This window comes from Hemicordylus capensis, chromosome 3 (assembly GCF_027244095.1).
Source record: "Hemicordylus capensis ecotype Gifberg chromosome 3, rHemCap1.1.pri, whole genome shotgun sequence".
Taxonomy (NCBI): domain Eukaryota; kingdom Metazoa; phylum Chordata; class Lepidosauria; order Squamata; family Cordylidae; genus Hemicordylus; species Hemicordylus capensis.
In genome coordinates this window covers 30,072,168-30,097,471 of record NC_069659.1, presented here as the reverse complement: position 1 = coordinate 30,097,471, position 25,304 = coordinate 30,072,168, and the positions used below count along the sequence as shown (strand labels likewise).

Here is a 25,304-nt window from a genome sequence, read left to right as displayed (position 1 = left end):
CTGTGTGGCCCCTGAACTCCCAAGCCCCTGCCGGCTGCATAATGGAGCCGGCAGTTGTGTGGGTGGCCGATCTGGCCACCCAGGCAGGGCTTCCTGATTGTCTGTGGGGAGAGCGAGCTTAGCCTGCTCTCCCGCAAACCCTTGCAAAGCGGGTCTCACTGATCGTGAGACCCGCCTCTGTGAGTAACAAGATGTGGGGCTAGATAGGCTTGGGCCTGATCCAGCAAGGCTCATGTTATTTTGTTAATAAATCAAAAGCAAGTGTATCTATTCCAGTCATTCCTTGCACGTCAGAGGTGGAATAACAGTAAAGAATTCAGCCTCACCCCTCCCACTGCCACTTTCCATGCAACAAAGTCAAAGAGGAAAAGCAAGCAAAAAAGTCACTCACTTTCCAACTGTAGATTCAATGGTTGTGCCATCAGTACAGTGCAGACGGATGCCATTCAGGCCTGTATCATCTTCCCACGCAAGAGGACCTTGGTAATCTTGTACCTAGTGGAGAAGGAAGGAAGAGAAGGTGATGAAGCTGTGGACAATACAAGGCGACAATATTTTCCACATTTATGCATGCCTCTGTAGGCTAGTTCTCATGAATATGAATAGTAGAAAGCGCCTACCTTAGTTTGGGAGCTGTGTGAGCTCCCAATATTTGATTTCCTGTCCATTAAAAAGAAGGTCAGAAGCGCCAGCAGTGATTGTGTGCTATGCGGAGGCAGGGTTGGAGTGTTCCCTCCTATCCAGCAACAGGACCCACTACCAGGGGAGGAGAGCTGATCTGATGAGAGCAAGCATGAATTGACCCCTTTGCAAAGCAGGGTCCACCCTGGTTTTCATTTGAATGGGTGAACACATGTGAGCACTGTAAGATATTCCCCTTAGGGGATGGATTGGAGCCGCTCTGGGAAGTGCAGAAGGTTTCAAGTTCCCTCCCTGGCTTCTCCAAGACAGGGCTGAGAGAGTCTCCTGCCTGCAACCTTGAAGAAGCTGCTGCCAGTCTTGCCGGATAATACTGCAAGATTGTGTTAAGCTCGAGGAATGGGGTACCGGTATTAATGATGTTAAGGAGGCTGATGAAGCTTTGTGGGCGAAACGGTGAACATCCGGAAGAGCCGTTCGACTTTGCTCCATGAAGTTTGTTTTTCTCCATTAGGGCATGCAGTGGGCTTTATCTTTGATTCATGACATCTATTTTATGGAAGCCATGCTCAACGGGTTCTCTGCAATCTGCATTTTTGTTATTTGAAACCTTCACTCCTGTCTGGATGGTATTGAGCGTCTCTTATATAAGCCAGCACCCCCCTTTCTTTTGCCCTGTTCAGTCACATGCTTTGCATTCTCCTAAAGGGCATAAGGGGGTTAATTCGCTGACTGATGGCGTCCACACCTCGTTGAGACCACGTTTGATGCACCTTTTTTGTTATTTGGAATGATTTTTGCTCTTTAGTGTTATTGTATATTTAATTATAGGTTCATTGTTTGCTAATATACATTTTCAGTGTTTGGCTGCTTTATATTATTTGTATATTTGTTTTTCATTGTCACGGTCGGATTTCCTCCCCCTCCCCCTTTTTTGCCAGTCTGTGTAGACAATACTGAACTAGATGGACCAATGGTCTGACTCTGAATAAGGCACCTTCCTATGATTCTAAGTCTTTAATGGAATAGGAGGGAAGGCCCTCTGGCCCAGCTGCTGCTTAGCCCGTGATCACTGCCAGCAGCTCCAACCTTGATTTTAACTCAAACATGAGCAGAAAATGGGAATCGCTCCTGAGCTAGAATGGAAGGCTTCTCTTGCCCTATGCGTAGTCTGGGAGTACTTCTGGACCCAAACCTCTCCCTGGTTTCTCAGGCTGAGGCAGTGGCTAGTGGGGCTTTCTATCAGTTTTGGTTGAGATGCCAGTTACGTCCATTTCTGGAGATAAAAACCTTAAAACAGTGGTGCATATGCTCTTATCCTCCAGACGTGACTACAGCATTGCACTCTAGGTTGGGCTGCCTTTTGTACATCGTCCAAACATTGCAGCTGGTACACAATGCAACAACCAGTTTGGTCTCTGGGGTTACCCGAAGAAATCATATTACACCCATTTTAAAAGAACGACATTGGCTGCCAATAAGTTTCCAGGCAAGATACAAAGTGCTGGTTATTTTCACAATGGAGGGAAGTAAGAAGTGGGGTCCCCCAGGGATCTGTGCTGGGACCGGTGCTTTTTAATTGATTCATAAATGATCTAGAAGCAGGGGTAAGCAGTGAGGTGGCCAAATTTGCAGATGATACCAAACTCTTTCAGGTAGTGAAATCCAAAACGGATTGTGAGGAACTCCAAAAGGATCTGTCCAAGCTGGGAGAGTGGGCAACAAAGTGGCAAATGCGGTTCAATGTTGGCAAGTGTAAAGTGATGCACATTGGGACGAAAAACCCCAGCTTCAAGTATATGCTGATGAGATCTGAGTTGTCAGTGACTGACCAGGAGAGTGATCTTGGGTTTGTGGTTGACAGCTCATTGAAAGGGTCGACTCAATGTGCAGCAGCTATGAAAAATGCCAATTCCATGCTAGGGATCATTAGGAAGGGGATTGAAAATAAAACAGCTCATATTATAATGCCCTTATAAAAAACGATGGTGCGACCACATTTGGAGTACTGCGTCCAATTCTGGTCACCACATCTCAAAAAGGACATGTTGAACTGGAAAAGGTGGAGAAGAGGGCAACCAAGATGATCAGAGACCTTTCTTATGAGGCAAGACTACACCACCTGTGGCTTTTTAGTTTAGAAAAAAAGACGACTGTGGGGAGACATGATAGAGGTCTATAAAATCATGCATTGTGTGGAGAAAGTGGATAGAGAGAAATCCTTCTCCCTCTCCCATAACACTAGAACCAGGGGTAATCCCATGAAATTGAGTATTGGGAACTCTAGGACCAACAAACAGAAGTACTTTTTCACACAATGCATAATCAACTTGTGGAATTCTCTGCCACAAGATGTGGTGACAGCCAACAACCTGAATGGCTTTAAGAAGGGTTTGGATAACTTCATGGAGGAGAGGTATATCAACGGCTACTAGACGGAGGGCTGTGGGCCACCTCCAGCCACAGAGGCTGGATGCCTGAGTACCAGTTGCAGGGGAGCAACAGCAGGAGGGAGGGTATGCCCTTAACTCCTGCCTGTGGAGCAGCATCTGATGGGCCACTGTGTGAAACAGGATGCTGGACTAGATGGGCCTTGGGCCTGATCCAGCAGAGCTGTTCTTATGTTATTATGTTGTTACCTATAAAGACCTGAATGGCTTGGTTCAACGTTATTTAAGAGAACACCTTCTTCTTCATCAACCCCACCACCTATTAAGATGATCTGGGGAGGTCTGGTTGCAGTTGCCACTGGTTCAGTCGGTGGACACTTGAAATTGGACCTTTTCCAGGATTGCCCCGGGACTTTGGAGTGCACTTCCTAACAAAATTAGAGCCCCTCCTTCTCTGGAGGTTTTTAAGAAGGGCTTGAAAACTTATCTGTTTAGTTAGGCTTTTAGTTTATAGTTTTTTAATGTTTATATCTGTATTTTAAACTGTTTTAATTGTGCTTTGTGTTTTAGATTGTAACCGCCCAGGGATTTGCATGTGGGGCAGTATGTGGGAAATGTGGGAAGGAAGGAAGGAAGGAAGGATGGAAGGAAGGAAGGAAGGAAGGAAGGAAGGAAGGAAGGAAGGAAGGAAGGATCGTTGTCATGAGAACAGCCCTTGCATTTTTAATGTGATTAGCACTGCACTCTGGCTTACAACTCAAAATGGATTGGATATTCAATGGGCTAATTAAACAATAAAGCAATCTTAGCTCTAGTCATGTGCAACTGGTTACACACAGCAACTGTTGACCATAGATGCGGATGTGTATTCACATCTGTATCAAAACACATTTGCATGCATTAGGGATATGCATGGAACCTGTTTGTCTGGTTCAGTCCAATTCTGGTCTGGACAAACTAGGTCTGGTCCGGTTTGGCCAATGAACCGGGCCAAACTGGTTTGTTCAGGGGTATACTTCTAAAGGGGAATCCAGGGAGGATTTCCCTTTACAAGTAAAGGAGGATTCCTTAATTTGAGGTGGGGAGACCAAGTGAAAGGGTCCTTAATACCTTTTATTTTCAGGCCACGGCAGTAGCCATAGTGGCAAAATGTCTCCGTAGATTGTCAGGGGTGGTGACGGGGGCTCCTCCAAGCCCCCCACTGGTCTGGCCTCCCAAATGAAGGGGTGGGACCAGACCAGATTATCATTCAGGAGCCGGCGGGAGGGCTTGGAGGAGTCCCCGCTGCCTCCCCCTGCTGCCTCTGGAGACTCTCTGCCACCGCCACTGCCAGCTGAAGATAAAAGGTATTAAGGATGCTTTCTCTCTCCCCCGCCCCCTTATGTTAGGGAATCCTTTACTTGGAAAGGAGAATCCTCGCTGGATTCATTTTTACAAATATATCCTTGAACCAGCCCACGAACTGGTTCTTAGAACCGGAGCCGGTCTGGTTTAAACTCAGAGTGCCCAAACCAGGCCAGTTCGATTTGACCCATGATTCAAATCAAGCTGACTTGCACATCCCTAGCATGAACGTTTGCATCTACTTTTGCCATGCAGAGAAGCAAACTTAATGAGAGTAATGCAACATTGCTGTTGCCTGGCCTAGACACTCCTGCATCTGCTGACCTGTCCCTGTCCCTCTGTATTCTGCAGGGTTTTTCTCAGGTCATGAATGCAGCACAACACCAGACCTGAATTGCTTCCACACTATCAGTGTTTCCTGGACTTGCCATCTTTTGTAGATTCACCTTTTGAACTCTGATTTTCTGTACTGCAGAGCTCTGATTCTCTGCAAGTGCTCTGCAAACCCCATTATTCTGCTCGTGAGTTGTTGCGGCGCGGCTCCATGTCGTGGCTACTCATGAGAAGACCTCTGACCAGGAGGCTGAAAAGCTGCCTCCCGGCTTGGGGGTCTCTCCAGCATGCCCTGCACTCTCACGCAGGGCATGCTGGAGCTTTCGGGGGCCGCACGGCCCCCAAACTCCCCAGCCCCGGCCGGCTCCATGACGGAGCCAGCAGTCGTGTGGGTAGCCGCAGAGGTCGCCCAGAGTATACTGTCTGCTCGTCTGCGGGAAGAGCGGGCTCAGCCCGCTTTCCCCACAAACCCTCCCCAGGCGGCTCCCACCGATCGTGGGAACCATCTCATTGTCTCTTTCATTTCCCCCTAACATTAATAGGTGGTTGCAGCTGTTCAATATACACGGTCTCTTTTATCTTGCACTTTACTGTATTTTCTTCAACAGCCAAAACAAACATCTTTGTTTGGACAACTCTCCCTTCATGTTTTTTCTTACATATGTTTTGCCCAGGGTTTCAATTGGTTTTTATTATGGTGCATGGCTTCCAAGTGCTCTTAATACCTTGCCTGAGGTTGTAAGAGCTTTGTGTTTAATTTGTTTTTACCTATACATTATAAGAGGTCTTAAATCTTGTCAGATTGCTTACAGCCAGAGATCTGTGTCCCATATGCAGAATCCCATTACCATTTCTCTTCATTCTCTGTTGGTCTTTGTTCCTCCAGAATATAAAATAATCCAAAAGTATTCAGCAACTCTGAAGGACCATTTTCTCTAGTTTATTTCATTGAGCAGTTCAACAGTGGGAAGCCTCTCCATAGATGCAAAAGTAATCATCTTGTCCAGCTTCTTTGCCTACAAACTCTTACTTAAATTACTTAATCTCGATAATTAATAAATAATACAGGAAGCAACTTTATCTGAGAATCAAGAGTTTGATATTTACTACTAACTAAAAGCACAGGTTAAGAAAACTACCTAGAGACTTCAGTTGTGGGTAGTATACAAATATGATAGATAGATAGATAGATAGATAGATAGATAGATATAGAACAATAAACAGACTAACATGCAGAGAGAGGGAGAATCTCTCAGTTTGAATTCAAGACAGAAAATAGTAAGAAGCAGACAAACAAAACTGTAACTTTTATTATTGGCTAAAGATCAGAAGATGGTCATTCAAGCTATTAAAATGCTCCAACAACAACTTTCTATGTTAATAGCAAATGAACTTGAACAGAATTTGAAATATGTTAGACAAAGGACATTCGAGTTCGCAAATAAACCAGGCAAGTTGTTAGCTTGGAAAATTAGATTTGAGAAGAAGAAAAATTATATATCCAAAATACTTACCAAAAATGGGCTCTCTTATGATGGAAAGGAAATAAGAGCGGAATTTTTAAAATATCATTCAGAATTATATAAAGGCAAAATGGTTGAAGATAAAAAAAATTGAGCAGTTTCTTAGGACCAAAAATATTCCAAAACTTTCTAAGGAACAAATAGAAATTATGAATGCTCTGATAACAATCATGGAAGTAACAGAAGCAATAAATCAAGCTAAGCCCAACAAGGCCCCAGGGCCTGATGGACTGTCAGCTTTGTATTATAAGTCATTTAAAGATCAAATCTTACAGCCTCTTCAATGGACTATGAATGAAATTTTACAAAAAGGCATTATGCCAGATTCGTGGAAGTATGCAAATGTTGAAGTAATCCCAAAACCAGATCAAGACCCAATGTTAGTTAAAAACTATAGACCAATTTCACTTTTAAATAATGATTACAAACTCTTTGCTGCCATTTTGGCAAGAAGAATGAAGGTTATATTAAGGCATTTTATTGATGAAGATCAAGCTGGATTTTTGCCAAAGAGACAACTGAGAGATAATGTCAGAACAGTCTTGAATGTATTGGAGTACTATGAGAAACATAATGATAAACAGATGGTGATGATTTTTTTGGATGCAGAGAAAGCTTTTGACAATATTTCGTGGCAATTTATGTGGAGATTACTTGAGGTAATGACTGCTGGCAACAATTTTATTAGGGCAATTAAGACAATTTATTCGGAGCAATATGCTAAGATTATTGTAAATGGGGAATTATCAGACAACTGTGTAATACAAAAAGGAACTAGACAAGGATGTCCATTCTCCCCATTGCTTTTCATACTGGTTCTAGAAGTGCTCTGTAGAACTATCAGAGAAGATGATAAATTACATGGTCCCAAAATTGGGAAACAAGATTACAAGTTGTGAGTCTTTGCAGGTGATGTTGTGCTGTTTTTTAGAGAATCCAGTGGACAAGATTGAAAGACTCTTGGATAAAATACAACAATTTGGCCAGCTGGCTGGATTTTATATAAATAAGACCAAAACCAAGGTCTTGACTAAAAATATGGATCAGAAAACTAAGGATAGATTCTCTGAAATAAGTGAGTTGAAAGTGGAGAAGAAAGTTAAATATCTGGGGGTCTGGTTATCAAATAACAATTCCTTGCTATTCACAAACAACTATGTTAAAATATGGAATTCAGTGAAAATTGATCTACAAAGATGGTCTAAAATGAATTTGTCTTTAATGGGAAGAATTTCAGTGGTGAAAATGAATGTCTTGCCTAAAATGTTATTTCTCTTTCAGACTATTCCCATAATCAACACTGTAACTTGTTTTATGCAATGGCAGAAGGACATAACTAAGTTTGTTTGGCAGGGGAAAAGACCAAGAATTAATTTTAAGAATTTAACAGATGCAAAGGAAAGAGGTGGTCTTACCTTGCCAGACTTAAGGTTATACTTTGATGCTGTTTGTTCAACATGGCTAAAAGAATGGATAACATTAAGAAACCCTAGAATTGTTGATTTGTAAGGATTTGACATAAGGTTTGGATGGCATGCGTATCTGTGGTACGAAAAAACTAAAATACATAAAGACTTTTTGAACCACTATGTGAGAAGGAGTTTAATGAGGGTGTGTTAAAATATAAAAATTGGTTGGAACCTAAAACTCCGTTATGGATATCTCCAATTGAAGCTTTATCACGTAAAGAAGTAAATATGCAAATGTGTTGGGGTACATATAGGGACTTGTTACATTTCCAGGAAAAGGATTGTAAGTTGAAAGTTTAACTGAAATACAAAATTTGTTTAGAGATTGGTTTCAGTATCATCAGTTAAATGAGATATATAAAAAAGACACTAATGTTGGATTTGAGGATCAGATGTCAAATTTTGAGAAGGAATTATGTCAAAATGATGAAAAATTAGTTTCTAAAATGTATAAACTCTTGCTTCTGGAGGAGACAAGAGAGGAAGTGGCTAAAACGACCATGATAAAGTGGGCTCTAGATGTGGGGCATAATATAGAAATGGCAGCCTGGGAAGAGTTATGGAAAAATGATTTAAAATTCACTGCATGTTATGGTTTAAAAGAAAACTATTATAAAATGATGTATAGATGGTACTTGACACCAAAAAAATTGGCATTAATGTATAAAAATGTTTCAAACAAATGTTGGAAGTGTGGGCATTCTGAAGGTACTTTATTTCATATATGGTGGACCTGTGGGAAGGCTAAGGCCTATTGGGATATGATCTATAATGAGTTAAAGAAAATATTTAAAATGACATTTCCTAAGAAGCCAGAATCTTTCCTGCTGGGAATAACGCAAGGAGTAATTTCTACAAATAACTTAACATTCTTCATGTATGCTTCTACGGCAGCCTGAATAATATACGCACAGAAATGGAAGAGTAATGAACTGCCTTCAAAAGAAGATTGGCTGATAAAAATTTTTGAATATTTTGAGATGGCAAAACTGACAACACTGATAAGAGACCAAAACTTAGAATCTTTCAAAGAAGATTGGAAACCATTTTTGTTGTATTTAAAAAACTATTTTCCTACTATGGATCTTACAGCTGGATTTGAAATTTTTTTTAAAATGCAGCTTGGATTGATTAGCTGTGTTTATAAGGGTTTCAATTTATGTTTTGAATTATTATTATAGCAAAGGTAAACTTTATAACTGATGTTTCACGAAGAGAGGTGCGCGGGAAGTCCATTTATGTTTATTTTGTTTGTTATGAATGGATATTATTATTGTTAAAATCAATAAAAATTGAATTGGAAAAAACACAAAACAAAACTGTAACTTCACCCCCAGGCCAGTACATAGACATATCCAAACACAGAGAAGCATGCCCCACATGAAGAACGGAGACAATGTTCATGGCAAAATCCCAGCAATGAAGGGGAGGAGGTCTATTAGCATGTTGGAGCTTCAACTGTAGAACTCTACAGAGTTCTACAGTGAGAGGAGAGAATTTTGTCTGCGTTCTGACTGTTGGAACTCCCTCCTGTCACTGCAGAAACTCATTCTGATTATGCCCAACATAGAACTCTACATGAATCACATTTAAAAAGAAAAAAGAAAATAAAGAAACTCTAGGGCTTGCTGTTTGAGAGATGGAGATCAGTGTCCATTCCTATGCAACATGATGTCTCAAAATCAAGTCCCAGAGTTTCATAGTTGGCCTGTACACTTGCAGGAGATGTCCACTGGTGTGGTAGCCAAGAGTGCCTGTTCCTATTTCCTACTGCTATCATGGGGGTATAGATCCCAAGAAGAGTGCAAGCAAGTTGCTCTCAAATTTCCAGGCCACAGAAGTATGCAAGTAAATGTTAGCCTTGATTGACAATTTTGCCCAGAATCTTCATTTTAAAAGATTAATTTCAAGCCATTGGTAAATGAACATTTTCCTAGTGGCTGAACTTTGGGACAAACTATCATGATTTTAGAAGCCATTTCAGACCTCATACAAACTGGATGCTTTATCCTATTAGAGATTTATGCCCAGTGGGGCTCTATAAAAATATTATTTTGGAATGCTGGACATTCTTTTATTAAAGTTATGTGTTAAGTGTCCTTAAATTCACTGAAATAAATGTTTGTTTTAAAATGTATATTTAAAATATTATTTTTTGTTATTTATTTATTTATTTATTTATTTATTTATTTATTTATTTAACATATTTGTATACTGCCCAAAATGCAAGTCTCTGGGTGGTTTACAACAAAACAATACAACAAATAAAACATTACAATAATTTAAGATTTAAAACACCGCTAAAACTATTAAAAACCATAAAACTATTCAAACTGTATCTAATTAAGCCTCGGTGAACAAATGTGTCTTGACTGCCTTTTTTAAAGTTGTCAGAGATGGAGAGGCTCTTATTTCAGCAAGGAATGAATTCCAAAATCTCAGGGCAGCAACAGAGAATGCCCGTCGCTGAGTAGGCACCAGACGAGCCGGTGGCAATTGCAGACGAACCTCACCTGATGATCTCAATGGGCAGTGTGGTTCATAGCGAAGAAGACGTTCTCTTAAATACCCAGGGCCCAAGCTGTTTAGGGCTTTATAGGCTATAAACAATACCTTGTATTTTGCCTGGAAACGTATTGGCAACCAGTGTGGAACTTTTAAGATACATGTGATACAGTCTCTTTGAGATGACCCAGAGACCAACCTGGCTACCACATTCTGGACCAACTTCAGTTTCCAGATTAGGTACAAAGGCAGTCCCACATAGAACACATTGCAGTAGTCAAGTCTGGAGGTGACCAGCAGATGTACTACTCTTCTGAAGTTATTTATCTCAAGAAACGGACACAGCTGGCGTATCAACCAAAGTGGATAGAAGGTATTTCTGGCCACCTGGGATACCAGGGAAAGGTTTGTGTCCAGAAGCACCTCCAAATTGCATACCTGTTCCTCCTGGGGAAGTGTGACCCCAACCAGAACAGACAGACCCCATCCAGAACAGTCAGATCAAAATGTCAATGTTTAAAATGATATTAATTGTTAATTGATTCGATGTTTTAAATGATATTAATTGTAAACCACCCAGAGACACAGGTTTTGGATGGTATAGACATATTTTAAATAGATAGATAGATAGATAGATAGATAGATCGATCGATAGATAGATAGATAGATAGAATCTCTCATGTCCCGACCCCACAAATAAATACTTTCATTTGATCCGGATTCAGTCTCACCCAGCCCATCACCACCTCCAGGCAGGCATTTATGGAGGTTGTGCCTTCTCCTGATGATGTTGACAAGGTAAAAGAGTTTGGGGTGTCATCAGCATACTGATAACACCCTGCGCCAAATCTCCTGATGATCTCTCCCAGCGGCTTCATGTAGATGTTAAACAACATCGGAGACAATACGGAGCCCTGAGGCACACCATACAAAAGTTCAGATTGTGAAGAACAGCAGTCTCCAAGGGACACCATCTGGAACCTGCCCGAGAGGTAGGAGTAGAACCACTGCAAAGCAGTGCCTCTAACTCCCAGCCCCCTCAGGCGCTCCAGAAGGATACTATGGTCGACAGTATTGAAAGCCACCAAGAGGTCCAAAAGGACAAACAGAGTCATACTTCCTCTCCCAATTCCCAATTGGAGATCATCCATCAGGCCGACAAGGCAGTCTCCACCCCATAGCCCGTCCAAAAGCTAGTCTGAAATGGGTCTAGATGTCTCTCTGCATGACATAAAAGTTCTCTTTTGAGTACACACACATACACCACTCAGTAAAAATGCCCTGTGGCTTCCCCTACTTTCGTCAGTCTATTCCTCAAAGTTGCCCCCCAACTCCATGCTGCAAAGCTTCACACTCCTCTGCACACGCTTACAATCACTGTCTTCTGTATTACTTCTGCTAGTTTAGGGACTATTTAAAAAACAACATGAGTGCTATCCAGTCTTGTTGTTTTTATTATTCTGCAGACTGTTTGGTAAGTATCCCCTCCCTGTTTCTGCTGCTGTTTCATCAGAAGATTCGGTGCAGAGTGTTATCAGTATGCTGATGACACCCAAATCTTTTTCTCCATGTCAACATGGAGCCACACGGACATGGTGGTGTGACTGACTTTCTCTCAGTATCTCTTGTTGTTGGGGAGAGAGGAGATTCTCTTGCCATTGCAAAACAAAAAAACAGAACCAGACCAGTCCAGGAGGGCCAACAGGTGAGGTAACTGACTGAGAGCAGAGACTGAAAAAATGCTTCCACGTCAAATGAAGGTACAAAAGTTTCCTTCATTCACATTAGCCATCAGTTTTCAAATCAGGGGAGGAGCATGTGGTTTGCAGAAATGCAACAGAGCTAATGTTCCAAAGGTAGATATAATAACATTTTGACCAACGTTAAGGTGAAAAATTAACATCTTAAAGAAATGTAATTTAAATAATTGCGTTAGTCACTGCCATATTGTAAAAGAAAAGAAATTAGTAATTATTTTAAACATGGAAGCCTTTAAGAGGTCCTTTTGATATATTGATATTCTAGATGCTACGCATTAATTGCTTAACATAAAGGGGTGTGTGTGTGTGTGTGTGTGTGTGTGTGTGAGAGAGAGAGAGAGAGAGAGAGAGATATTTTAAAAAGTCTGCATACAGTGTATCTGCAGTTATTTTTATTTGTAAAATTCCTTGTAATGAGAAGGGTATAAAGTTTTCAGAGCTTCCCACAGATCAAATTATGCTTTGTATTGATCAGTATTAACCCATGACATCTTTCTCATGTCATTTAGTATTGGACAAATCAAGGGGAAGGGATAATATAACTGGCATGACTGAGAAATTATTGAGCATTTATCATAGGAAATGCCACCTTAAGTGGGACAGTTGGGAAATGCTTGACTAACAAGCAGAAGGTTGCTGGTTGGAATCCCCACTGATACTATATCGGGCAGCAGCGATATAGGAAGATGCTGAAAGGCATCATCTCATACTTCATGGGAGAAGGCAATGGTAAACCCTTCCTGTATGCTACCAAAGAAAACCACAGGGCTCTATGGGCACCAGGAGTCAAAATTGACTTGACAGCACATTTTACCTTTATAATAGGAAATGGCAGTCGGTAGTAATATCTTCAAATTTCCTCCTTCCTTAAAATGAGTAATTACTTAATTATTCACTCATTACTTAATTACCTACTTAATCACTCTGTGTGTGTCTGTGTCTGTGTGTCAGTAAGCTAAAAAAAAACCAAAGAGGAGTTTTGAAAATGAACATTTTCATTGTGCTGGGGGACTACTGCTGGGCCCCGTGGCCATTGGCCTGTGGGGTCCCGCAGGGATCGGTCTGGTCCCCCATGCTGTTTAACATCTACATGAAGCCACTGGGAGAGGTCATCCGGGGACTTGGACGGAGTTGTCAGCAATATGCGGATGACACTCAGCTCTATCTCTCCTTGTCATCTGATCCTAGGGAGGTGGTGGATGTCCAGAATCGGGGGCTGGAGGCCGTGATGGGTTGGATGTGGGCTAACAAACTGAAATTGAATCCGGATAAGACGGAGGTACTGTTGGTCAGTAGGAGAACCAATCGGAATGAGGAGATTTTACCGGTTCTGGATGGTGTTGCACTCCCCTTGTACGCAGCTTGGGGTTACTACTGGACCCGGCTCTGCTTTTGGAGGCTCAGGTAAAGGGGGTGGCCAGGGGTGCCTTTGCATGGTTTCAGCTGGTGCGCCAGCTGCGTCCCTTTCTCAAGAAGGCAGATCTGGCCACGGTTACCCATGCCTTAGTCACGTCGCGGCTGGATTACTGTAACGCGCTCTACGTGGGGCTGCCCTTGAAGAATATCCGGAAACTGCAGCTAGTGCAAAACGCGGCAGCGAGGGTTTTATCTGGAGCTGCCCGTTGGGAACATATCAACCCCATGTTGAAAGAGCTGCACTGGCTGCCGGTTTGTTTCCGGGTCCAATTCAAGGTGCTGGTTTTGACCTTTAAAGCCCTAAACGGTTTGGGCCCAGGGTATCTGAGGGACCACCTGCTCCCAAGGGTTGCTGCCCGCTTGACGAGGACATCTGAGGGGGCTCTGCTCCGGGTGCCGACAATGAGGGAGGCCCGGCTGTCGTGCACTTGGGACAGGGCCTTCTCTGTTGCTGCTCTTAGACTCTGGAATGCTCTCCCAGTGACCATTCTTTCCTCGGACTCCATCACGGCTTTTAGAAAGCTTTTAATGAATTGGCTTTTTACCCAGGCTTTTACATAATCCTTTTTACTGCTGCTTCTGTGTGTTTTTATCTGTTGTCTTGCTTTTATGCTTGTTTTATATGTTTTTAGCTTGATGTTTTTATTGCTTGATGTTTTTATTGCTTTTTATTGTATGTTTTAATTTTTGTAGACCGCCTTAGGGTTTTCTTTTAACGAAATGCAGTATAGAAATGTAAAAATAAATAAAATAAAAATAAAGAAACATGGTGGTGTTTGCTTGTCGAAAGCGAGCTAAATTTCTTTCTCTCTTTTTGGAGAGCGAGCATGTGTGTGTTTATTATGTATATATATGTATGTTAACTATCTATGCATATATCTTAATGTAATAATAGTATTATTAAATTAGAAAAATCACCCCTTTGCCCAATTTCTTTGAAATTTGGGTGGTACTGTAGCTTCAGCCCACTGGGCACTACCACCCAACCCACTTAGGCCACAAAATGGAGGTCCAAATCTCTGAATTTTGGGGGTCTGAATATGGGGTGATTTGTTTTGTACCCAAATCAGGGCAGTTGCAGACAGGGGTGATTTGTTTTGTCTATGAATTGCCTGAATCAGCCAGATTCAGGTACAAATCATTTTGCACCCAAATCGTTTTGCACATCCCTACTAAGCTCTACTGTTTCCCCAGCTTTCCTTCCAGGGTTCAAGAACTATTTTCTGAGGCGTGTACAGAAAGAAAAGAAGGAGGCAAGTTCAGAGAGAGTGAGCTGTGACTTCTGCTCAGCACTGGGGTTCCTAAAAGGAGCGAAGGAGATTTTTACCTTCAATTGGAATGCGTGAGCATAACCTTTAGGACAGTAGTGTGGTTTATCCCATCTCCCCAGAGGAGATCCATTCTTCACTGAGATGCTGGATTTAAATTCTCGGGAAGAGATGCAGCCAAAGGTCAGGAAGAGCACGATGCCGATGGAGAAGTCCATGGAAGACTGTCTTTTCTAAACTGCAGTGTAGAAATATAGTTGAAAGATAACAATCTTGAGAATTTTTACCAGTATAAAGATAACAAGTCCTTTCTTCTCCAGCCAATATCTCTCTGGATCCTTTTTCACAGAGCTTTTCAGACACTGCCCGTAGAGGAAAGATAGGAATATGGGAAGCGACCTTATATCAAGTTAGATTTGGTCCACCTAGCTCAGAACTCTCTCTACTGACTGACAGTGGCTCTCCAAGGTTTATTTATTTTTATTTAATTAAAATATTTATACTGCCCCTCCAGTACACTACTGCTCAGGGCATCTCACAACATTTCAGGCAGGAGCCTTTCCTAACCCAACCTGGGGATGCCAGGGAGTGAAGCTGGGCCTTCTGCATACAAGCCGATGCTCTACCATTAAGCTACAGCATCATCCACTAAGGGGAAGATCCTACAGCAGTCAGTGCTCACATATAGAAGCTCTTCTCATGATCCGTGAGTGTTGAACTTAACATGTGGATAGCACTAGAGATGGCCCTCGTTATCCACAATACTGTCACCCACAGTTTTGAACATTCATGGTCAGGCAATGTAGACCCAACCTTGTTATCTGTAGTTTAAAAAGGAGGCAAGATTCATCTATCCATGGTTCCTGGGTGGCCGGAAATGACTTCTGATGTCAATTGAAACCACCTGGACTTTCAAAAAACTTTCAACAAAGTTCCTCATTGAAGACTCTTGAGAAAACTTCGCAGTCATGGGATAAGGGGACAGGTTCATGTCTGGATTGGTAAGTGTTTGAAGGACAGGAAACAGAGGGTCACAATAAATGGACAGTTCTCTAAGTGGAGGGAAGTAAAAAGTGGGGTCCCCCGGGGATCAGTACTGGGACTGGTGCTCTTTAACTTTTTCATAAATGATCTAAAAGTTGGGGTAAGCAATGAGGTGGCTAAATTTGCAGATGACACAAAATGATTTAAGGTAGTGAAATCCAAAAGAGATTGCAAGGAACCAAAAGGATCTCTCCAAACTGGGTGAGTGGGCAACCAAATGACAAGTGCAGTTCAAAGTTAACAAATATAAAGTATCTCAGGTGGAGGCCATGGCCAGAAGTGCTTTCTATCAGCTTCAGCTGATTTGACAGCTGCGCCCATTCCTTGAAGAGGATGACCTCAAAACAGTGGTGCATCCGCTGGTAACCTCCCGGCTTGACTATTGCAATGTGCTCTGCATGGGGCTGCCTTTGTACGTAGTTCGGGATCTTCAATTAGTTCAGAATGCGGCAGCCAGATTGATCTCTTGGGTAACCCGGAGAGACCATATTACGCCAATTTTGAAACAATTGCACGGGCTGCCGATATGTTTCTGGGCAAAATACAATTTCCTGGTTATGTCTTAGGCCTGAGTTCCCTCAGAGAGCGCATTCTTCTGCATGATCCGCACTGCACATTAAGGTCATCTGAGGAGGTTCGTCTCCAGTTACCACCAGCTCGTCTGGTGGCGACTCAGAGACAGGCCTTCTCTATGGCTGCTCCAGGACTGTGGAATGCGCTCCCTGTAGAAAGGCATAATTTGAATTCTCTATTAGCCTTCAGGAGAGCCCTTAAAACATATTTGTTTGGCCTGGCTTTCCAAGATTTTAAAATCGGTTTTAATATTTTAACCCGGTTTCAGGGTTTTTAATTATTGTGATTGTTTAATTGTAGTTTTAAAATATTTTTAAATTGTTAATTGTTGTTATATTGTATTGCATTTTTGTTTTTGCACTTCACTGTTTTAATGGTTTGTTTAAATTGTAAACCGCCCTAAGCCATTTTGGAAGGGTGCTATAAAAATCAAATAAATAAAATAAAATAAAGGAAGGAAGGAAGGAAGGAAGGAAGGAAGGGAGGAAGGGAGGGATGCATTTTGGGACGAAAAACCCCAACTTCAAGTATATGCTGAAGGGATCTGAGCTGTCGGTGACTGACCAGGAGAGAGATCTTCAAGTCTTGGTGGAAAGCTCATTGAGTGTCGACTCAATGTGTAATAGCTGTGAAAAAGGCCAATTACATGCTAGGAATCATTAGGAAGGGGACTGAAAATAAAACTGCTAATAGTATAATGCCCTTATACAAAACTATGGTGCAACCACATTTGGAGTGCTGCGTGCAGTTCTGGTCACTGTAGTGTAGTTCTAGTCTCTGTATCTTAAGAAGGACATTGTAGAACTAGAAAAGGTGCAGAAGAGGGCAAACAAGATGATCAGGGCCTAGAGAACCTTCCTTATGAAGCAAGGCCTGGGGCTATTCAGTTTAGAAAAAAGAAGACTGAGATGATAGAGGTCTATAAAATGATGCATGGCATGCAGAAAATTGATAGAGAGAATTTTTCCTCCCTCTCTCATGAAACTAGAACCAGGGATCATCCCATGAAACTGATTGCCAAGAAATTTAGGACTGGCAAAAGGAAGTACTTTTTCAAACAATGCATGATCAACCTATGGAATTCTCTGCCATGAGATATGGTGACAGCCAACAGCCTGGATGGCTTTAAGAAGGGGTTAGATAAATTCATGAATAGGTCTATCAATGGCTACTAGTCTGAGGGCTTTAGACCTCCTCCAGCCTCAGAGGGAACAGGAGAGATACCAATACTAATTGCAGGAGAACAGGAGAGAGGTAGGGATTAGGGATGTGCGGACCAGTCCAGCGGTCCGGTGGTCCAGCAGTCCAGTCCGGAGGTTTGGGTCCAGCTGGTCCGCGTATTTTTTTAAAAAAATTAAATTAGATGCTAAGTACCTTTAGCCCTTTCAGGGGGCTTGCTGAAGCCACCGGAGGGTGTGTGTGCATGCTGGTTCCCTCTGCCCCCGCCAGCCTTCCTCATCACTCCCGCAGCCCGCCATGGCCTCACAGAGGACATTGGCGCATGTGCAGCAGCCGCCAAAATGGCAGCCGTGCACAGGTACGGAGGCCCGAAAGGGCCGAAAAGGTTGCACCCACGGCGGTGATGAGGAAGGCTGGCGGGGGGAGAGCGAACCCGTATGGGGTTCGCACACAAACACACACACAGTAGCGGCCTGAGCAAATCCCCAAAGGGGCTAAAGGTACTTAGCATCTAATTTAATCTTTAAATAAAACAAAACAAATAATTTGGGACCAGACTGGACCGGGGTGGGGGTTCGATGGGGGTGGCGGACCGAACTGAACCGGGCCAGACGGTTCCATACACACCCCTAGTAAGGATGTGTGGACCAGTCCAGAGGTTCAGGGGTTTGGGGATTCGGTCTGGTGGTTAGGGGGTTCGGGATCGAACCCAACCCCACCCCGGTTCCTTAAGGACTGGAACTGAACCTCCAGAAAAGTCCGTGGAACGATCAATTTTTTTTTAAAAAAAAATAAAATAAAATAAAAGCCGTTCAGGGGGCTTCCTGTAGGCCACAGCGGGGTCCACGAAAGTTCCTCCTCCCTCCACTGGCCTCTGAAATCACCACCACAGCTGAGTAAAGCAACTCTTTTCAGCCCATTCAGGCCTCAATAACTGCGCAAGGTGGCCATTTTGGCTTCAGCTGTGCATGTGTAAATGGCCTCTGCAAGGCCTGGCATGGCCTACGGCCTCACAGAGGTCATTTGTGCATGCACAGCACCATTTTGTGTTTTTTTCCAATATGGCCACTGCACATATGCAAATGACCTCTGCGAGGCTGTGGGCCATGCCAGGCCTCACAGAGACCATTTATGTATGCGCGGCGCTGGCCAAAATGGCCACCGCGCTCAGTTACGGAGGCCCAAACGGGCTGAAAAGAGTTGCTTTACCTGGCCATGGGAGCGATTTCAGAGGCCAGTGTGGGGAGGTGGAACCTTCGCAGGAACACACACACACACATGCACACCGCAGCCTACAGGAAGCCTCCTGAAGGGACCACATGTATTTTTATTTTATTATTTTAAAAAAATTAAAAACAAATTTGCGAACCCCCGCCCCCCCACACTGGACCAGACCAGTGGGGAGATCGATGGGGGGCAGACTGAACTTGGCCGTTCTGGTTCAAGTCTACTTCGGACTCGAACCGAACTGGGCCACCTGGTTCTGTACACACCCCTAGAGAGGGGGCATGCCCTCACCTCTTGTATGTGGGCTTCCCAGAGGTATCTGGTGGGTCACTGTGTGAAGCATAATGCTGGACTAGATAGGCCTTGGTCCTGCTACAGTAAGACTGCCTCCTCCCTGCCTTTTTAGACCCTTTTAAACCTCAAGGAACTGAACCCCCTAATTCCCATTGACTCAAGACTAACCTAGTCTTGAGTCAATACGAACCCCCTAATTCCCATTGACACTCTGCCTCCCGAGATTTGTAATGTTCCCTCTCTTATGTCCTTTAAGAAGCTCTTGAGTCCTATCTATTTTGCCAGGCTTTTAGTTTTTAATGTGTGTGTGGGGGGGGGGGGGCGGGTTTCTTATCTTTTCTTTCTCCCCACTCCCCCCCCCACACACAAACTACTTCTCTTGTCTTCATTGTTTTAATTTACGTAAACAGCCTCGAGTCTAAGGAAGTTAGGTAGTCAATTAAATAAATAAATAAATAAATAAATAAATAAATAAATAAATAAATAAAATATTTTAAACTGCCTTGAGACCTAAGTTTGCAGCAGTGTAGAAATATAATACATTTACAAATAAACATTTGCCCTCCCTTCTTCCCCCTACCTAACTCCTGAGACCAAGCAAGGAAAATCTATTTACAGTTTCACCGAAGTCAAGCACCTCCAAGGAAGAATGAGAGAGACATTGAGCAAGGCAGTGAAATATGAATGTGGGCAGGTCAGTGAGCAGGGGCAGGACAGCAAAAGGTGGGAAACCGAGCTCTTGTGAGGAGCTCCGTCACACTCTGCTGCGCTATGACTGAGCAGGGCAGATGGAAAGCCATGGAGCCGTTCCTCTGTGCCTGTTGCATCCCCATCACTAACTGCCTTTCATCCTTGCCTCCAAACCCAGAAGCACGTTAGCTTCGGGTAATTTGTTGACAAAACAAATCACCGCTGCAGTCCATTGGCTAGATTTGGGTACAAATAGAATCATGCCTCATTTGATTTGAATCAATGCAAGATTCAGATCCCTCCTATTAATTCCCCCATATTCCCAGCTTTCATTTTTTTTAAAAAAGCTAACCTCTAGCCCTTGTAGAAGTGGAGTTATGGAGCAAAATGTGTTGTCACTATTTTTCAAGTGTTTGGATTCTTTGGTGTATAATGGTAGGCCAAAAATCGGGGTTTGGGGGTGTTTTTTAAATGAAATTTGGGGATCTGTGTTAGGGTTAGGATTAGGATATGGCAACTTTGAATCCCCATTGTTTCCTATGGCAGAAATGTTCAAAATCAGTAAAAACTAAAAAGAAATATTAAATATCAACCAAGTGTCCCACTGCCTAGACATTTGGGTGGTAGGTGGCACTCATGGGGCCCTACCCACCACCCAAATTTGGTTCCCCTAAGACCTTGTTAAGTGGTCTCTATCAGTCCAAATCTGAATTGAATCAAAGCAAAAACAAATTGAATCTGGGCTGATTTCAAGGGGGTAGATTTGGATACAAAAAAAATCAGGGGTGATTTGTTTGGGGCACAAATCAAATCAAAAAAATCAAGTTATGCACATCCCTAATGGTTGCTTTAAAGGCACAGCAACCATTATTTCAGCTTTTTGCCGTAGGTGTCAAAAGGTATTTGACCAGCACCACACATATCTACACCACAAATTTAAATGGGTTCAGTAGTCATCATTAGGGATGTGCGAACCGGTTCGGATCCGAACCGGTTCGGGTCCGAACCGGTTCCAGTTCGGAGGTTCGGATCGAACCGAACCACCCCTGGTTCGGTTTGAATCCGAACTGAACTGGGGGTGGTTCGTTTCGAACCGGTTCGGACCGGTTAGGATCGGTTCGGAAAGCTGAAAATTGGTCAGATGGTAGCTGGCACCCAGGGGTACCTGTCACCCAAACCCCAAAGCAATCGGACACTCGTACGATTTTTTATGAATTTTTGAAAAATATTTTTATTTTTCTCTCATAGGATATAATGGGACCCGAACCAGGCCATTATTTCTTATTGTGGAGCACTCATGGGTGCCAACAACCGTGCAAACCCTGAAGCAATCAGACACCCCTATGATTTTTTATGAATATTTGAAATATTTTTAATTATTTTTCTCATTGAGTATAATGGGACCCGAACCAGTCCATATCCCCTGTTGTGGAGGACCTAGGAGCACAAAAGCAGGGTGGGTGGTAGACAGGCATGGGTGCCTACCACCCAAAAAATCTCAAGGCAATTGGACACTCCTCTGATTATTGGTGAATTGTTAAGTGTTTTTGAATTCCTCATAGAGAATAATTAGGATTGCAGCAAATGTATAGCTTCACGTTGGGGGGAAAGGGGTGTCGTAGAGTGCAGTGTGGTGGGTGGTAGTTCCCAGGGTGGGCAAGGAAGCTATCAGAATTATTTGAAAGGAATTGGGCAAAGAGGTGATTTTTAAGAGATTTTTGAAGTTTACGCGTCTTTAAGGTTTTTCCTCATAATAAGTTATAATGGAGCTTTCAGCAGCCCTATAAGTGCACATGGGGGTGCTGGGGTGGCCCAGAGCAAGTGGTGGTGTAGTGCACATAGGGTGCCAACCACCCCCATGGGTTTCTAACCCATGGGGTACAGGGATCTCTGGTAGGGGCACCCCCATGGGTACAGGGTTCTCTTGTTTCTGAGGTATTGAGTGTGGATTCTATGATAGCAAATGAGATTTTCAATGAGACACCATCAATCCACTCTAATATGCTATCATAGAATCCACACTCCGCCTCCTGCTTCTTCTCTGTGTGTGTGCTTAGTAGGGGTGTGCAATTTGGGATTTCGGGTGATTTGGCTCGGACCCGAACCGAATCACCCCTGTTCTGTTTTGTGCCCGAATCTGGGTCACCCGAATCACCCTTGATTTGGTTCGGATTCGGATTTAATCCGAATCCGAATCGATTCGGGGGGTAAAAAGGGGCCCAGGGGCAAAATTTTGGGGTGGGGTGGTAGTGCCCAATGGGTAGAGTCTACCACCCCAATTTCAGGGGGATTGGGCAAAGGGCTGATTTTTGGTAAATTTTTAAAAGTTTTAGTGACTTTGGGGCAGTTCAGGGGCATAGCATGGGATCTGGGCAAAAGGAGTGGGGTGCGGTGGTAGTGACTAATGGGTGCAGGCTACCACCCCAATTTCAGGGGGATTGGGCAAAGGGCTGATTTTTGGTAAATTTCTGAAAATTTCATATCTTTGGGGCATATTGGGGCATATTGGGGCAGAAAGTGGGGCCTGGGGCAGAATAGTGGGGTGTGATGGTAGTGCCTAATTGGTGGAGTCTACCACCCCAATTTCAGGGGGTTTGGACAAAGGGGTGATATTTTTGAGAATTTTTGAAGTTTTAGTGACTTTGGGGCAGTTTGGGGGCAGAAAGTGGATCTGCCCCAAAATAGTGGGGTAGGGTGGTAGTGCCTAATGGGTGGAGGCTACCACCCCAATTTCAGGGGGATTGGGCAGAGGCCTGATTTTTTGAGAATTTTTGAAGTTTGGGTGTCTTTGGGACAGATTGGGGGCAGAAAGTGGATCTGCCCCAAAGGAGTGGGGTGGGCTGGTAGATAGTGCCTAATGGGTGGAGGCTACCACCCATCCCCAATTTAAGAGTGATTGGGCAGAGGGGTGAATTATGGTGAATTTATTTGTATGAGGTTTGTCTTCATAAGGTGAAGTGTGCTAAATTGATTACTTCCTCATATTATTCATAGTAAAGGAAAGTGTGAAAAAGTGAAAGTGGGGTCATGAGAGTTGTTTAATTGAAAAATATCTCATTTGCTATGATAGAATGAGAATTCACACCTTTTCTATTCACCATAATTCACCCCTCTGCCCAATCACTCTTAAATTGGGGATGGGTGGTAGCCTCCACCCATTAGGCACTATTTACCAGCCCACCCCACTCCTTTGGGGCAGATTCACTTTCTGCCCCCAATCTGCCCCAAAGACACCCAAACTTCAAAAATTCTCAAAAAATCAGCCCTCTGCCCAATCCCCCTGAAATTGGGGTGGTAGCCTCCACCCATTAGGCACTACCACCCTACCCCACTATTTTGGGGCAGATCCACTTTCTGCCCCCAAACTGCCCCAAAGTCACTAAAACTTCAAAAATTCTCAAAAAATCACCCCTTTGTCCAAACCCCCTGAAATTGGGGTGGTAGCCTCCATACATTAGGCACTACCACCACACCCCACTATTCTGCCCCAGCCCCCACTTTCTGCCCCAATCTGCCCCAATCTGCCCCAAAGACATGAAATTTTCAGAAATTTACCAAAAATCAGCCCTTTGCCCAATCCCCCTGAAATTGGGGTGGTAGCCTGCACCCATTAGGCACTACCACCCCACCCCACTCCTTTTGCCCAGATCCCATGCTATGCCCCAAAACTGCCCCAAAGTTACTAAAACTTTAAAAAATCGCCAAAAATCAGAGGAAGGTCCAATCGACTTGAAATTTGGGTGGCAGGTAGAACACAAGGTCCCCTTTCAAACTTGCTATTTTTTGAGATCCGAACCGGTCCGAACCGAACCGGGGGGTGGTTCGGCAAAAACAAAACCGAACCACCCTGGTCCGGTTCGGACCCGGTTCGGATCCGAACCGAACCGGGAGAACCGGTTTTATGCACATCCCTAGTCATCATCAAAAAAAGTCTTTCCCTCTCCACATTAAATCTTGAGGGTGTGTGTGGGGGGGGAGGAGGAGGAGGAGGGGGAGAGAAATCAGGGATCTTGAAAAGAGAATTTTCAGTACTCTTACCAAATTAGTGTTCCCAGAACCCTTTGTGGGGAAAGCCTTAGATTTAAGGACTGACATTTCTCACAGCACAATGCTGACAGGGAAGGCGCCTGTCCCGATGCAGGATGCCTCTAAATACCAGTTGCAGGGGAGCAACAGCAGGAAATCAGGCATGCACATACCTCTTGCATTTGGGCTTCCCAGAGTCATCTGGTGGGCCACTGTATAAAACAGGATTCTGGACTAGATCGGCCTTGGGCGTGATCCAGCAGAGTTGTTCTTATGTTCTTACCGCTGCGTGGCTTTAAAACACACACACCCTGTGCACTGTTGCATAGATAGGTGTTCTAATCCTGTGGAGTGCTGTGGGATTGTCTGCTGTGACATTGCTTCCATTACTCCCAATTCAGGAGCTTCATTCAGACGTTACTCAATCATGCTGCAACTCACGGTTACAGGTGCAAAAGCTAGAGTGTTCCACAAATACAAATTGAATCGGGGCTGAATTCAAGGGGGTAGATTTGGATACAAAACAAATCAAGGGTGATTTGCAGAACAACCTGCCTATGCAAGCAGCATGGGGTGGCGGGATGGTGGTGCTTTAAAGCCACACAGCAGCAAGGACTGGAGTCTTCCTATCTTTGCTCTGTAGAAAGTCAGCCCCCATGATACAACAATGACATAACTGCTTGGTGCAGAGATGCCCTCAGAATAACAGCATTACAGAATTTAAGCCTCAGGTGCATGTTACATTCGCTCAACTGTGGTGGCATCTGCTCTCTTGAGGTGTTATTCAACAGACAGCAGCTCGACCCTTTAGGTAAGATCAGTCACACAAAGATGGCTCTCCGCGCCTTAACTATTATATTAAACCCACTTGGCCACAGCATGATAAACAATGAGGCACTTCTTCTTAATATTTATTTTATTTTATTTTTACATTTTATATCCCGCTCTCTCTCCAGGGAGCCCAGAGCGGTGTACTACATGCTTAAGTTTCTCCTCACAACAACCCTGTGAAGTAGCTTAGGCTGAGAGAGAAGTGACTGGCCCAGAGTCACCCACCCAGCAAGTATAATGGCTGAATGGGGATTTGAACTCTGGTGTCACCAGTCCTAGTCCTAGTCCTAGATAAGCTCTCGCTACTACTCACGACAGCTTCCTTCCTGGTCCAAATAGAATTTAAGGATTTGCAAACCAGCTTTACCTCGAGTTGGTTCAACATCAAAACAAGTTCTGCTTGAGGACCCACCCCTGAGCTGGTCTCAAGGTTGAGCCAACCCCGCCCTGGGCCATCCTGGGGATGATTTGGGGGTTCTACAGGTTTTTTTTTTTTTTTTTAAACCCTTATCGTCAGTTTCGGCAGCCTCAAAGTTTTCTGGCTGTTTCGGCCCTTTCTGAGGTGGCAGCAGCCATTTTGGAGGCTGCCAAGCATGAGCCGCCATGCATGTGTGACAGCCTGCAAAATGGCCACTGCCATCTCTGAAAGGACTGAAACAGCCTGAAAACAGGCCAAAATAACCCTTAGAAGGCCAAGGAGAGGCCAGCAGGGGGAGGAGGAACTGCTGAAGACCTCCTCGTGGCTGTGGCAGCACACACACACACCCCGCCGAAGCTGGAAAACCCAGTATTA

At 43.7% G+C, this 25,304-nt stretch overlaps 2 protein-coding genes across 2 annotated transcripts in view; one reads left to right on the top strand and one right to left on the bottom strand.

Annotated features, from left to right (window-relative positions):
• LOC128350309 (vitelline membrane outer layer protein 1-like) overlaps positions 1-25,304 on the top strand; it is a 381,353-nt gene that overhangs the window by 16,249 nt on the left and 339,800 nt on the right. The window lies entirely within an intron of this gene.
• Positions 1-25,304, bottom strand: part of LOC128350308 (vitelline membrane outer layer protein 1-like) — a 46,432-nt gene that overhangs the window by 992 nt on the left and 20,136 nt on the right. The window contains exons 2-3 of the mRNA XM_053308409.1: positions 14,707-14,885; positions 392-495 (exon numbers count right to left, since the gene is read on the bottom strand). Of these exons, the coding sequence (XP_053164384.1) occupies positions 392-495; positions 14,707-14,865 (263 nt within the window). The 5' untranslated portion in view covers positions 14,866-14,885. The remainder of the gene's footprint in view (positions 1-391; positions 496-14,706; positions 14,886-25,304) is intronic.